Source organism: Lithobates pipiens, unplaced genomic scaffold (genome assembly GCF_037356315.1).
Source record: "Lithobates pipiens isolate NorthernLeopardFrog02 unplaced genomic scaffold, aLitPip1_a1.2 Scaffold_3, whole genome shotgun sequence".
In the NCBI taxonomy this organism is placed as follows: Eukaryota; Metazoa; Chordata; class Amphibia; order Anura; family Ranidae; genus Lithobates; species Lithobates pipiens.
In genome coordinates this window covers 149916855-149929188 of record NW_027507790.1, presented here as the reverse complement: position 1 = coordinate 149929188, position 12334 = coordinate 149916855, and the positions used below count along the sequence as shown (strand labels likewise).

Here is a 12334-nt window from a genome sequence, read left to right as displayed (position 1 = left end):
ACACAATAGATAGTGGAATATATTCTTTAAATTAAATCCAGTTGCCGCAAGGTTAGCTTTTCCTTCAAACAAAGAAGTGCTACCATCAAAATCAAAAAAATATGCAAATAGTCATCATAATGCAAATGTTGCTTTACTGTATTTGCTACGATATAAATCAAAGGCATATTAAATAAGACTACCCTGCTATTCAGTATAAAGTAAACCAAGAAAATGTTCAGTTCTCTTTCCACACTTCAATTAACCGTAGGCCTGTGAAAAAACATGAACCCTTTCTACAATAAACTGTAATAGGTCATCACTTATATAATTTAAATAAGGAAACCATGGCTGTTTCTATGAAGACAAACATATAAATACAGTCTCCTTTAAGGGCCGTTTCACACAGACAGACCAATCAAGTCCGTCTGGCAGTTTTTTAGGCGGACACGATCAAACCCTCCAGTCTCCTCTATGGAGTGGTTGACACCCATCTGATCCAATCCTGTCCGCTAATATCTGGCAGATCGCATGGCAGTTGGGTGTAAACAGACAGGTGGTCCATTGACATCTGACCACCCATACAGGAGAACAGGCTGTGTCTGTGTCCGCTCTGCATAAGTAGAGAGGACATGGACCAACAATCCGCTTGCTAAGCAAGGATCAGCGGACAGATTCCTCTCTGAGCAGGCAGACTGCAACAGAGACAGCCCCATGTGCAAGGGGCCTTAAATTATTTATTTAAATATTTACAATTAACTTTGCTAAACAATTTAAAAATAAAATGATTAATGAGAGCTTTTAAAAGCGTGCTTGCTTGTCAAGCATGGAACTTTAGAACGCATTAGCACACACAAAGCAATGGACAGGAACAGAGTGACAATGGTCACCATGACAACAGAGAGAGTCCATTTCTGTTGCAGAAACACAGACAGCAATAAAAATCTGACAGGGGTAGTAATCTTTCCATATGATATCCAAAAATAAAAATAAAAAAAACTGGGAGTTTAGACACAATTAATTCAGTTTAATGTAATTAAAGCGACATTAAACTCGGATTTAAGCTTGTTCGAGTAAGCTTTGACAAAAAAAATTGGAAATTGATTGTTTTCTATGCAGAGCTGCACTAGATTTTGCGCTCTCCAGTTTTAGTAAATCAACCCCACTGTTTAGAGTCACTATAAAGTTTTCAGAATCACAAAACACAAACTGCAATAAATCATACACTTTACAGAGTAACTCCACTTTTGTTGAGACAACAACAATTCCTTCTGGGTGATCATTGTACATTGCAAGGATATAAACGCACTTCACTGCAGAGTCCTACCTGTTTCTGCACTGAAGAAATAGTTCTTCAATTATGTCGATATGTAAAATGCAGTATTCTGAGGAAAGTTGCAGGGTCTGCCTCTTTTTAAAAATGGTTAGCCCTTTGGGAGTATCTCATAAAAAGTAAAAAAATGTATTGCAGAAGATGCCAAAATCTAATTTGTATCTTAGTGCAGAATTCAGGGGAAAATCAGTGAGCTAATTACACGAGCAGTACATGATATTTCTGGGGAAGTTCTATACATGAACTGCATATACATGGCCTCTAGGTTGCATTACATTTTTGCAGAAAATTACAGTACTGCAGATTAAAAAGGAAAGGTACATTTTTAAACAATCTTGTGTCTGGCTTGTGTACCAATTGTATATGCTAGATTATTTTTTCTTTTATTTGCTATATTTTTTCTCTATAAAGTGGAATTACCCTTTAACAATCCTACAGTTTGGCACTTGCCTTGGCAACTTTCATAGGTCTCAGTTGTTCTGCAATGGTTCCATAGTGTTCATATGACTTGGGGATATTAACAAGGGTCATGTTACATCCAGCATTGGCAGATAACTCTTCTGCATCGCTCTTCAGGACTCTAGCTGTCACCTCTTCAAGCACAGGGGGTAAATCATGAACCAGGGTGAGTGCCATATCTTTCAAGTTTTTCCTCCAGCCAAATTTTATGGTAGGCTATAAAGTAAAATACATACCATGATACATAAAGGCTATAAAGTAAAATACATACCATGATCATATACAATTCACTGCTACAGGAAAACTTTGCCAGCTGACTTGTATTTACAGTATCTAGCAAAAGTAAGTACACATTTTTGTAAATATTTTATTATATTTTATTATATCTTTTCATGTGGCAACACAGAAGAAATTACACTTTGCTTCAAAGTAAAGTAGTGGAGTGTACAATTTATATAACAGTGTAAATTTACTGTCCCCTCAAAATAAACACAAAGCCATTAATGTCTAAACCACTGGCAAGGAAAGGGAGTACCCCTCCTGTCAGGGAACTCACCATGTGAATGTTCGTCCCCGTGTAGCAGCGGTTCACTTTCGTTCAAAGGGCCATGCGCGGTGTCCCCGTCAGAGGCATACGAGCTCCAGAACGAACGGACGCACGCCAATACGAACACTTGGACGCAACTCTCGCCAACCGAATGCATACTCACGCACGCACGGCCACGTCCACCAATCCTGGCACATCTCACCCTATATAAACTGGATCCTGACCTGATACCAGTGCTGGATCGTCTTCAGCTTGTCCCTGGGATACCTGATCATTGTTTGTACCTGTGACCTTGTTCCTGATTACCCGGCTTGCTCGACTATTCTTTTGGATCATTCCTGCTTACTACTTTTTGGATTATTACTGACCTCGGCTTGGACTTCCTACTTCGGCTTGCTTCCTGATTTTGTTCCTCACTGCCAGCATGTTACCAGACCCCTGCTCGTCCTTGACTACGCACCTGCCTTTCGTTCCTGTACCTCGTTGCCAGCCAGTTGCCAACCTTGTTTGTTCCTGATGTACGGTGTTTTCCTCATACCTGCTTGGCTTCCACTGAATCCCTCCGGTGACCGGTCTAAGCCTCTTCCTCTGTGAGGATTCAGTGTCTTCAAGCCTTCATCTCCAAATCCGCAGGCACCTGCACCCCTTTCGCTTCCTCAACACTCCCTGTCCCCACTTCCAGGGGTGTTGAGACCGGAACCGTGCAAGAGGCCACCCCCAGCAGTCTGACTCCGCTGTAAGGTACGTGACACCCCCTAAGTGAAAATTTCCAAATTGGGCCCAAAGTGTTAATATTTTGTGTGGCCACTATTATTTTGCAGTACTGCCTTAACCCTCCTGGGCATGGAGTTCACCAGAGATTAACAGGTTGCCACTGGAGTCTTCTTCCACTCCTCCATGATGGCATCACGGAGCTGGTGGATGTTAGAGACCTTGCGCTCTTTCACCTTCTGTTTGAGGATGCCCCACAGATGCTCAATAGGGTTTAGGTCTGGAGAAATGCTTGGCCAGTGCATCACTTTCACCCTCAGCTTCTTTAGCAAGGCAGTGGTCGCTTTGGAGGTGTGTTTGGGGTCATTATGTTGGAATATTGCCTGCCGCACAGTCTCCAAAGGGAATGCATGATGCTCTGCTTCAGTAGGTCACAGTACATCTTGGCATTCATGGTTCCCTCATAGAATTGTAGCTCCCCAGTGCCAGCAGCACTCATGCATCCCCAGACCATGACACTGCCACCACCATGCATGACTGTAGGCAAGACACACTTGTCTTTGTACTCCTCACCTGGTTGCCGCCACACATGCTTGACACCATCTGAACCAAATATGTTAATCTCGGTCTCATCAGACCACAGGACATGGCTCCAGTAATCCATGTCCTTAGTCTGCTTGTCTTCAGCAAACTGTTTGCAGGCTTTCTTGTGCATCATCTTTAGAAGAGGGTTCCTTCTGGGATGACAGCCATGCAGACAAATTTGATGCAGTGTGCGGCATATGGTCTAAACACCGACAGGCTTACTCCCCACCCCTTCAACCTCTGCAGCAATGCTGGCAGCACTCATACATCTATTTCCCAAAGACAACCTCTGGATAGGACGCTGAGCACGTGCATTCAACTTCTTTGGTCAATCATGGCGAGGCCTGTTTTGAGTGGAACCTGTCCTGTTAAACCACTGCATGGTCTTGGCCACCGTGCTGCAGCTCAGTTTCAGGGTCTTGGCAATCTTCCTATAGCTTAGGCCATCCTTATGTAGAGCAACAAATCTTTTTTTTCAGATCCTCAAAGAGTTCTTTGCCATGAGGGGTGCCTTGTTGAACTTCCAGTGACCAGTATGAGAGAGTGAGAGTGATAACACCAAATTTAAAACACCTGCTCCCCATTCACACCTGAGACCATGTAACACTAACAAGTCACGACACACCGGGGAGGGAAAATTGGGGCTAATTGGGCTCAATTTGGACATTTTCACTTAGGGGTGTACTCACTTTTGTTGTCAGCAGTTTAGACATTAATGACTGTGTATTGAGTTATTTTGAGGGGACAGAAAATTTACACCATTATACAAGCTGTATACTCATTACTTTACATTGTAGCAAAGTGTAATTTCTTCAGTGTTGTCACTTGAAAATATATAATAACATTTTTACAAAAATATGAGGGGTGTACTCACTTTTGTGAGATACTGTATACATAAAAGGTGATAAGACAAAAAATGTATATGCTTTTCATGTGCTATGCAATGCAATGGACGACAGAAAAAAATGTTATAATAGATTAATGACATACAGAAAAAAGTACCTATTTTATATAACATGCCCAAAAAATTGTAAGCCATGCCCACATTCTGTCACACTCAAACAGTGGAAAAGCATTTAAAAAAAATAATGAATAATTTACACACACACACACACACACACACACACACACACACACTGCTGTGCAAAAGTTTTAGGCAGGTATGAGAAAGTTTTAGGCAGGTGTGAGGAAATGCTGTAAAGTAAGAATTATTTCAAAAATATACATTTTAATTGTTTTTATCAAATTACAAAATGCAAAGTGAGCGAACAGAAGGAAAAATCTGAAGCAAATCAATATTTGGTGTGACTACCCCTTTTTCAAACCAGCATAAATTCTTGCACTTGCACACTTTGTACGCTTACTCAAAGTCAGGGATTTTTTAGGATTGGAGTAGCGTGAATTAATTATACCAGGCAGGTGCTAATGACCATCAATTTTATATGTAGGTTGAAATACAGTCATTAATTGAAACAGAAACAGCTGTGTAGGAGGCTTAAAATTGGGTGAGGAACTGCCAAACTCTATTTAGTATAGTTGTGGAGGAGAGTTTCATGTCACAGGTCATACACCATAACACGACTGAGCACAGCAACAAGACACAAGGTGGTTATACTGCATCAGCAAGATCTGTCCCAGGCAAAAATTTCATGGTATCACTGTATTTTGAACAAGCAAAAAGAAAGGGGCAACGTTGAAGACCGTATACGCAGTGGACAGCCAAGGAACCCTAATGCAGCAGATAATAGACACATCATGCTTGCTTCCCTTTGACATCAGAAGATGTCCAGCAGTGCCATAAACATAGAACTGGTGGAAACCAGTGGTACCCAGGTACACCCATCTACTGTCCAAAGAAGTCTGGCCAGAAGAGGTCTTTAAGGAAAATTTGTGGCTAAAACGCCATACTTTTGACATGGAAACAATGCCAAGCGACTCAACTATGAATACAAACATAGGAACTGGGATGCAGAAAAATGGGAGTAGGTGCTCCGGACTGATTAGTCAAAATCTTAAATATTTAGCTGTAGCAGGAGGCAGCTTGTTCGCTCAAGGGCTGGAGAGTGGTACAATAATGAGTGTCTGCAGGAAACAGTGAAGCATGGCTTCTTGCATTTTTGGAGCTGCATTTCTGCAAATGGAGTTGGAGATTTGGTTGGGATCAATGGTGTCCTCTATGCTGAGAAATACAGGCAGATACTTATTCATCATGCCATACCATCAGAGAGGCATGTGATTGGCCCCAAACATAAAACCAATGTAATTAGGAACTATCATCAGCATAAAGAAGAGCAAGGAGTCCTGGAAATTATGGTTTGGCCCTCACCAAGCCATTATCTCAACATCATTGAGTCTGTCTGGGATTATATGAAGAAACAGAAGGATTTGAGGCAGCCTACATCCACAGAAGATCTGCGGTTAATTCTTCAAGATGTTTGAAACAACCTACCTGCTGAGCTCCTTCAAAAACTGCGTGTACCTAGAATTGATGCTGGTTTGAAGGTAAAGGGCCTCAGTTCTTTATTTAAAGAGAACACATGGTAAGTACAGAAACCACAACATTGGCGAATTTGAAATGATACATTTTCAAAAATAAGTCTTCATAACACCAGGGTCTGGGAAGTTTCTGTAACCTGCGTGGCATTTTACACGGTAGACACCGTCTTTACAAAGAAAAAGAGCAAGAATGACCCTAGGGGTCATATAGAAAAAGAAGAACAGCACGGAAAAAAATAAAAAAGAATGAGAAAAGAGGAAGGAAAAAAATGGGGGGGGGGGGGGCAATGGAGACATTCAGCATGTCAAGCACTCCTTCCTGGCCTGGGGACCCTACATCTGAAAGCATTCTTAAAGTGGTTCTAAAGGCTGAAGGTTTTTTATCTTCATGTATTCTATCCACAAAGAAAAAAACCTATGTGCAGCAGCGCCCCCCCCCCCCCCCCCACCCCACCAATACTTACCTGTGCTCCCTCTCGATCCAGCAATGTTCACGAGAGCACCACCATTGGCTCCTGCTGCTGTCAATCACAGCCAGAGAGCCAATGAAAAGAGAGAGGAGGCAGGGATGACCCATGGCTTCATGTCTACATGGCCACTCAGATCGGCAGCTCGGGAGCACACCTGCTTGTGTGCCCCCATTGCAAGCTGGGGGTACACAAAAGGAGGGAAGGGCCAGGAGTGCGGGCAAGGGGACCCAAGAGGAGGAGGATCAGGGCTGCTCTGTGGAAAACGACTGCACAGAGCAGGTAAGTATTACATTGTTATTTTTTTTAAAACATATTTGACATTACATTTTAATATCTCTTTAATTCACAGCATTTTTTTCACACCTGCCTAAAACTTTTGCACAGCAGTGTACACACACATATACTGTATGCACAAATACACAGTTTCATTGCTACATTTCAGTGTCTCTTACTCAAGGTAGACCTAATATCAAATCAATTTTTTTAAGAACATGCATGCTAAGCAATGTGTAAATGTACCATGAGCATTTATTGCCTCTTGTTAAGGGGTCACAGTACTCCCCCTGATCTGTCTTAAACTGCTTTTCTGTTCTGCAGGATGAAACCATCATTGCTCAGGCACAATCTATTGGTCAGTATTTACTTTTGCGATGCCAGCTCAGAGATGACAGTCACGTACATCATGGCTATGTTCAGAAATATTTCACACGGGTCAACCCCTGCTTACAACTCTAACCGTGTGATGTGCCACAAAGTTATAATGCCATTTTCTAACTGCTGGAAGAGAGGGGACAGAGGAAAGGTTTTTTTTCTACCTGCAGCTGACTGATGACATAATCAAATTCTAGTCACTTGCCTGGAACTAAAGGATTGATTTTAAATAAAAGTTAGATTGTTTTGTTTTTGTTTTTATTTTAATGATACGGTCACTGTATATTGTGACTTGTCAGAAATATACTCATGCAGACTTGTAGAAATACAGAATGGTTTTCTTAAAGAGGAACTGCAGTCTGCTCACATAATTTGTGATAAAAACCTCTTTGCCATTCTGAAGCTTCCCTCCAACCACGTGTATATATATTAATTTATATATACTGTGATTCTGTACTTGCCAAATATGCTGCAGAAATCTCCCTCCACTAAGTCTGGCTGCAGACATTTTAACTGTGGGCAGCTGAAGCTGTTCACATAGAGGCACACCTCCAGCTCTGCAGCTTTCATTGGCCCTCTTATGACTCATCCCCACTCCCTTCCTGGAAAACTCTCATGAGATTGAGAGAGAGAGAGCTGTGCATGATGCTATAAGCCTAGGCTAATGAACAGACAAGAAACAGGAAGGGGGCTGTATAAGGTATTTACTGGCAGAAAAAAATGTTTTACTATCCAAAAAGTAAAACAACAAGGGCAGAAGATTTAATAGATGGAAAGTTGAAAATAATTACTGAAGGTCCACTTTAAGTAGGCCCCAAATGCAGTAACAAGGTTGACACAATACTCTTCCAAGTTTACATATGAGCAAATTTATAAAAAAAAATTAATGTGAGTCCTTTCTGAAAACTCAGGTAACGCATTTGAAACCTCTAAAATATATCTGGCAACACATCAATAGTCTATTAAGAAAGCTCTTTTTTTTTTTTGTTTTTTTATTTCTTACAGTTCTATTTTACTCTCATAAAAAGCAGGGAAAAGGTTTTATTACAGATATGAAAAACATATTAAATATATAAAACTTTCCGTATGTCTAATTTAATGTCCAATGGCTAATGATTATGTTGGCCAATATACTGTACTCTGCTCCCCTGGTGAAGATTAGGTAGAGTCCTGAAAATGTCAGTAGACATCTGTCACACTGTACATTATTAAATAAATGTAACATAAATATATTGATGTGCTAATAATACTGATCTGATTATAGGATACATACCATTTCCTTGATAAGTAGGGAACTCTTATCCAGTTGGCCGCTTTCATTTATATTATCTTCTCCAATATCCGTCTTTAGAATCCCTATACAGAGAACACAGTCCGAACATGATGATTAAAGTGTATGAAAGCCCTGTTTTCCAATATTATTAGTGTATATATATATATATATATATATATATATATATATATATATATATATAAATAAAATAAAAAACATGGTAAATATTAATAATATGCTATATTTATGTAATTTATAAACATTATTTGCCCCTGATCATATAAGCTAAATCCATTTAACTGCAAAAGGAGCAAAGTGAGGTTTATGGCAACAGCGTCATGACTACAGGAATGGCAGAACAGAATTACACCCAATTGGAAGGTAAACCATTGCACTTGTATTTCAATTATGTATCCAGCTGTTTGCTTTAACCACATAAGCCCCGGACCATTTTGTTGGCCAAAGACCAGACCACTTTTTGCAATTCAACACTGTGTCACTTTAACTGACAATTGCGCGGTCGTGCGACGTGGCTCCCAAACAAAATTGAGGTTCTTTTTTTCCCACAAATAGAGCTTTCTTTTTTGTGGTATTTGATCACCCCTGTGTTTTTTTTTTTTTTGCGCTATAAACAGAAAACTAGCGACAATTTTGAAAAAAAAATGCATTATTTTTTTACTTTTTGCTATAATAAATATACCCCAAAAATGTATAAAAATATTTTTTTCCCTCAGTTTAGGTCGATACGTATTCTTCTACATATTTTTGGTAAAAAGAAAAAAAAAATCGCAATAAGCGATTGATTGGTTTGCGCAAAAATTATAGCGTTTACAAAATTGGGGATAGTTTTATGGCGTTTTTATTAAAAAACATTTTTTTACTAGTAATGGCGGCGATCAGCGATTTTTACTGTGACTCAAGTAACTCTGTCTTATCTAGCCACTTTCAGACCGGACCAATTTGCTGGTCAAAGACCCAACCACTTTTTGCGATTCGGCACTGCGTCGCTTTAACTGACAATTGCGCGGTCGTGCGACGTGGTTTCCAAACAAAATTGACGTCCTTTTTTTCCCACAAATAGAGCTTTCTTTTGGTGGTATTTGATCACCCCTGCGGTTTTTATTTTTTGCGCTATAAACAAAAATAGAGCGACAATTTTGAAAAAAAACGCATTATTTTTTACTTTTTGTTATAATAAATATCCCCCAAAAATATATAAAAAAACATTTTTTTCCCTCAGTTTAGGCCGATACGTATTCTTCTACATATTTTTGGTAAAAAAAATCGCAATAAGCGATTATTGATGGGTTTGCGCAAAAGTTATAGCGTTTACAAAATAGGGATAGTTTTATAGCATTTTTATTAATAATTTTTTATTATTTTTTTTTACTAGTAATGGCGGCGATCAGCGATTTTTATTGTGACTGCGACATTGTGGGGGACCCATTCGGACATTTTTGACACATTTTTGGGACCATTGTCATTTATACAGTAATCACTGCTATATAAATGCAGTGATTCCTGTGTAAATGACACTGGCAGTGAAGGGGTTAACCAGTGGGTGGCAGTGTAGGGGTTAAGTGTTCCTAGGGGTGTGTTACTAACTGTGGGGGGGTTGGGCTTTCATTTAGTGAACACTGATCTCTGCTCCAATCACATGGAGCAGAGATCAGCGTCACTAGTTGCTAGGCAGAATGGAGAAATGCTGTTTACAACGGCATTTCTTCATTTGGCCGCTCCGTGAGACGATCGCGGGTATGCCCGCGGCGATAGAGTCCGCGGGTCCCGCGACCGGACTCACGGGGGTCCCGACCAGCGCTGGAGCGTGCCACCGCTGGCGCGCTCCCGATGGCAGGGCGGCAAATTTAAAGGGACGTACATGTACGCCCATTTGCCTGCCCGTGCCATTCTGTCGACGTAAATCGGCGTGCGCTGGTCGGCAAGTGGCTAGACCTGTTCTGGAGTCAGTGAAAGAAGAGGAGGATCCGTGCATGCAAGATCGAGTAGCTTTTTTACACAATGCAGAGGATTAACCCCTTGGATTCCATAATGAGTATAAGAAACATGCTTTACTGCATATACAGACTGATTGTACTGGTGTGGGTTTAGTAACACTTTAGGGTCAATTGAATACATTTTTATCTTTTAATAAATTAGGCCCAGTCTTTGGGGCACTCCCTGCTCCCTTCACATGGGTAGACCTGTTCAGAAGGAATTCTACCACTCCATTTAGAAGGACCTTGTGGGAGACCATGAACACATTGGATAGATTGTATAGTTTAATTATCAATAAGGACCCTGACAGCATATTGATACAAAATGAAGACTGCTCTGGCCTTCTCAGCTTGCTGTTCCACCACCTTAAAAAAATAACAGTCAACTAAAGATTAAATAAGATAAGCTGTCTAAACTACTATGTTAAAATAAATGAAAACACATTCTCATTATTATATTTAGATAATAATTTGTTAAAAGTAAATATAAAAGGTATATACATAAAATGTTAATAGGATGGTGGCAGGCTAAATAAAAAGGAACCACATTCTCAATATATCAGAACTATAAACAATACAGATTTTTGAGGAGATGTCTCAGGCATCAGGCAAGTAGAGTCTCTCTGAATAGACCAACCACAGTCATCCTTAGTTCATCAGGAAGTGAATGACTGGTTCATATTTACATCTAATAATCGTAACTAAGGTAATTTATGATACGTTAGTTTCTTGGCTTGCACATTAGCAAAGCGAATTTAATCTGACGACACATTTTTTTACTACTCTGGCTTGTAGTACACTTAAGAAAACTACCCATCAACTGCCTTGAACTCCAATTTGTAGGATGAGAAACAAGAACCTTAAAGGATAGAAGATTTCTACTGGCTACAGTTAGGTAGGAATATTTACACATTTGCCTCATATACTGGCATGTTTTTGCTCATGGTAGAAGGAGCATGGTCATGCTATACATGGGGAGATATACATATGCTCAACTGACTTAAATATATCTGTTCTCTCTCCAGTTATCCCTTAAATGTACCCATGTACTCGACCCCAAGGGAATTCATGACAAGGATGTAGCTCATGTGGGTTTTAGTTGTGAATCCAGTGTAAGTAAAAAAAAAATGAATATTAAATGTAATGCAGTTTGTGTTAATATTGGTATTAAGTGATATATAAAAAAAATCTTCTTTTTTGTTACTCTATCTGCAGATTTTTGTTCTCCCATCCTCTTGAAGAAGTGGGACAACCCACAAAATGTGTAGGAGAGAAAAAAAAAAAGATCCCTATAACACTTCCAGCAAGACATAAGAGACATAATACAGATATAAATATATGGTGATTGCCTAGCTATCTGGTAAGATACTGTCTATATAGTGATCCACCATAAAGGAGGGAATATAAATTATTGCAATATTTTAAAATGTATGCTCTGATTTTAGGTTGTATTTATTAAATGCTTTTATTTGTGTCTTTTGGATAAAAATGTATGTGTAGTCCTTAGGTACCTGAAAAAGTCTTAAAAAAAAATCTGTATTGGGTATAGTTTAAAATAACGTATTACTATTTTCAACCAGCAGTTGGCAAGCACTGACAGACAGACAGGATGACACCCATTCAACCCCCCCCCCCCAACACCACCACACACTCGAAAAACACAAACACACAAAATAACTTCATAGTCAATTTAAGATTGCCATAAGACAGCTGGTATTTCTTATTCGGATACCAAAATGAACAAATGTTCTCCAACAAGCTTATGTGCTGATTGGTCATACAGAAATGTTTTCAAGATTCTGGAAGCTTTTTTGCAACTTATACACTCAGTATTTT

At 39.7% G+C, this 12334-nt stretch overlaps 1 protein-coding gene across 4 annotated transcripts in view; it reads right to left on the bottom strand.

Annotated features, from left to right (window-relative positions):
- Positions 1 to 12334, bottom strand: part of KIAA0825 (KIAA0825 ortholog) — a 760685-nt gene that overhangs the window by 547699 nt on the left and 200652 nt on the right. For all 4 annotated transcript variants that reach the window (XM_077462388.1, XM_077462390.1, XM_077462389.1 and 1 more), the window contains exons 6-7: positions 8505 to 8587; positions 1763 to 1987 (exon numbers count right to left, since the gene is read on the bottom strand). In XM_077462388.1, coding sequence (XP_077318514.1) covers positions 1763 to 1987; positions 8505 to 8587 — 308 coding nt within the window. The remainder of the gene's footprint in view (positions 1 to 1762; positions 1988 to 8504; positions 8588 to 12334) is intronic.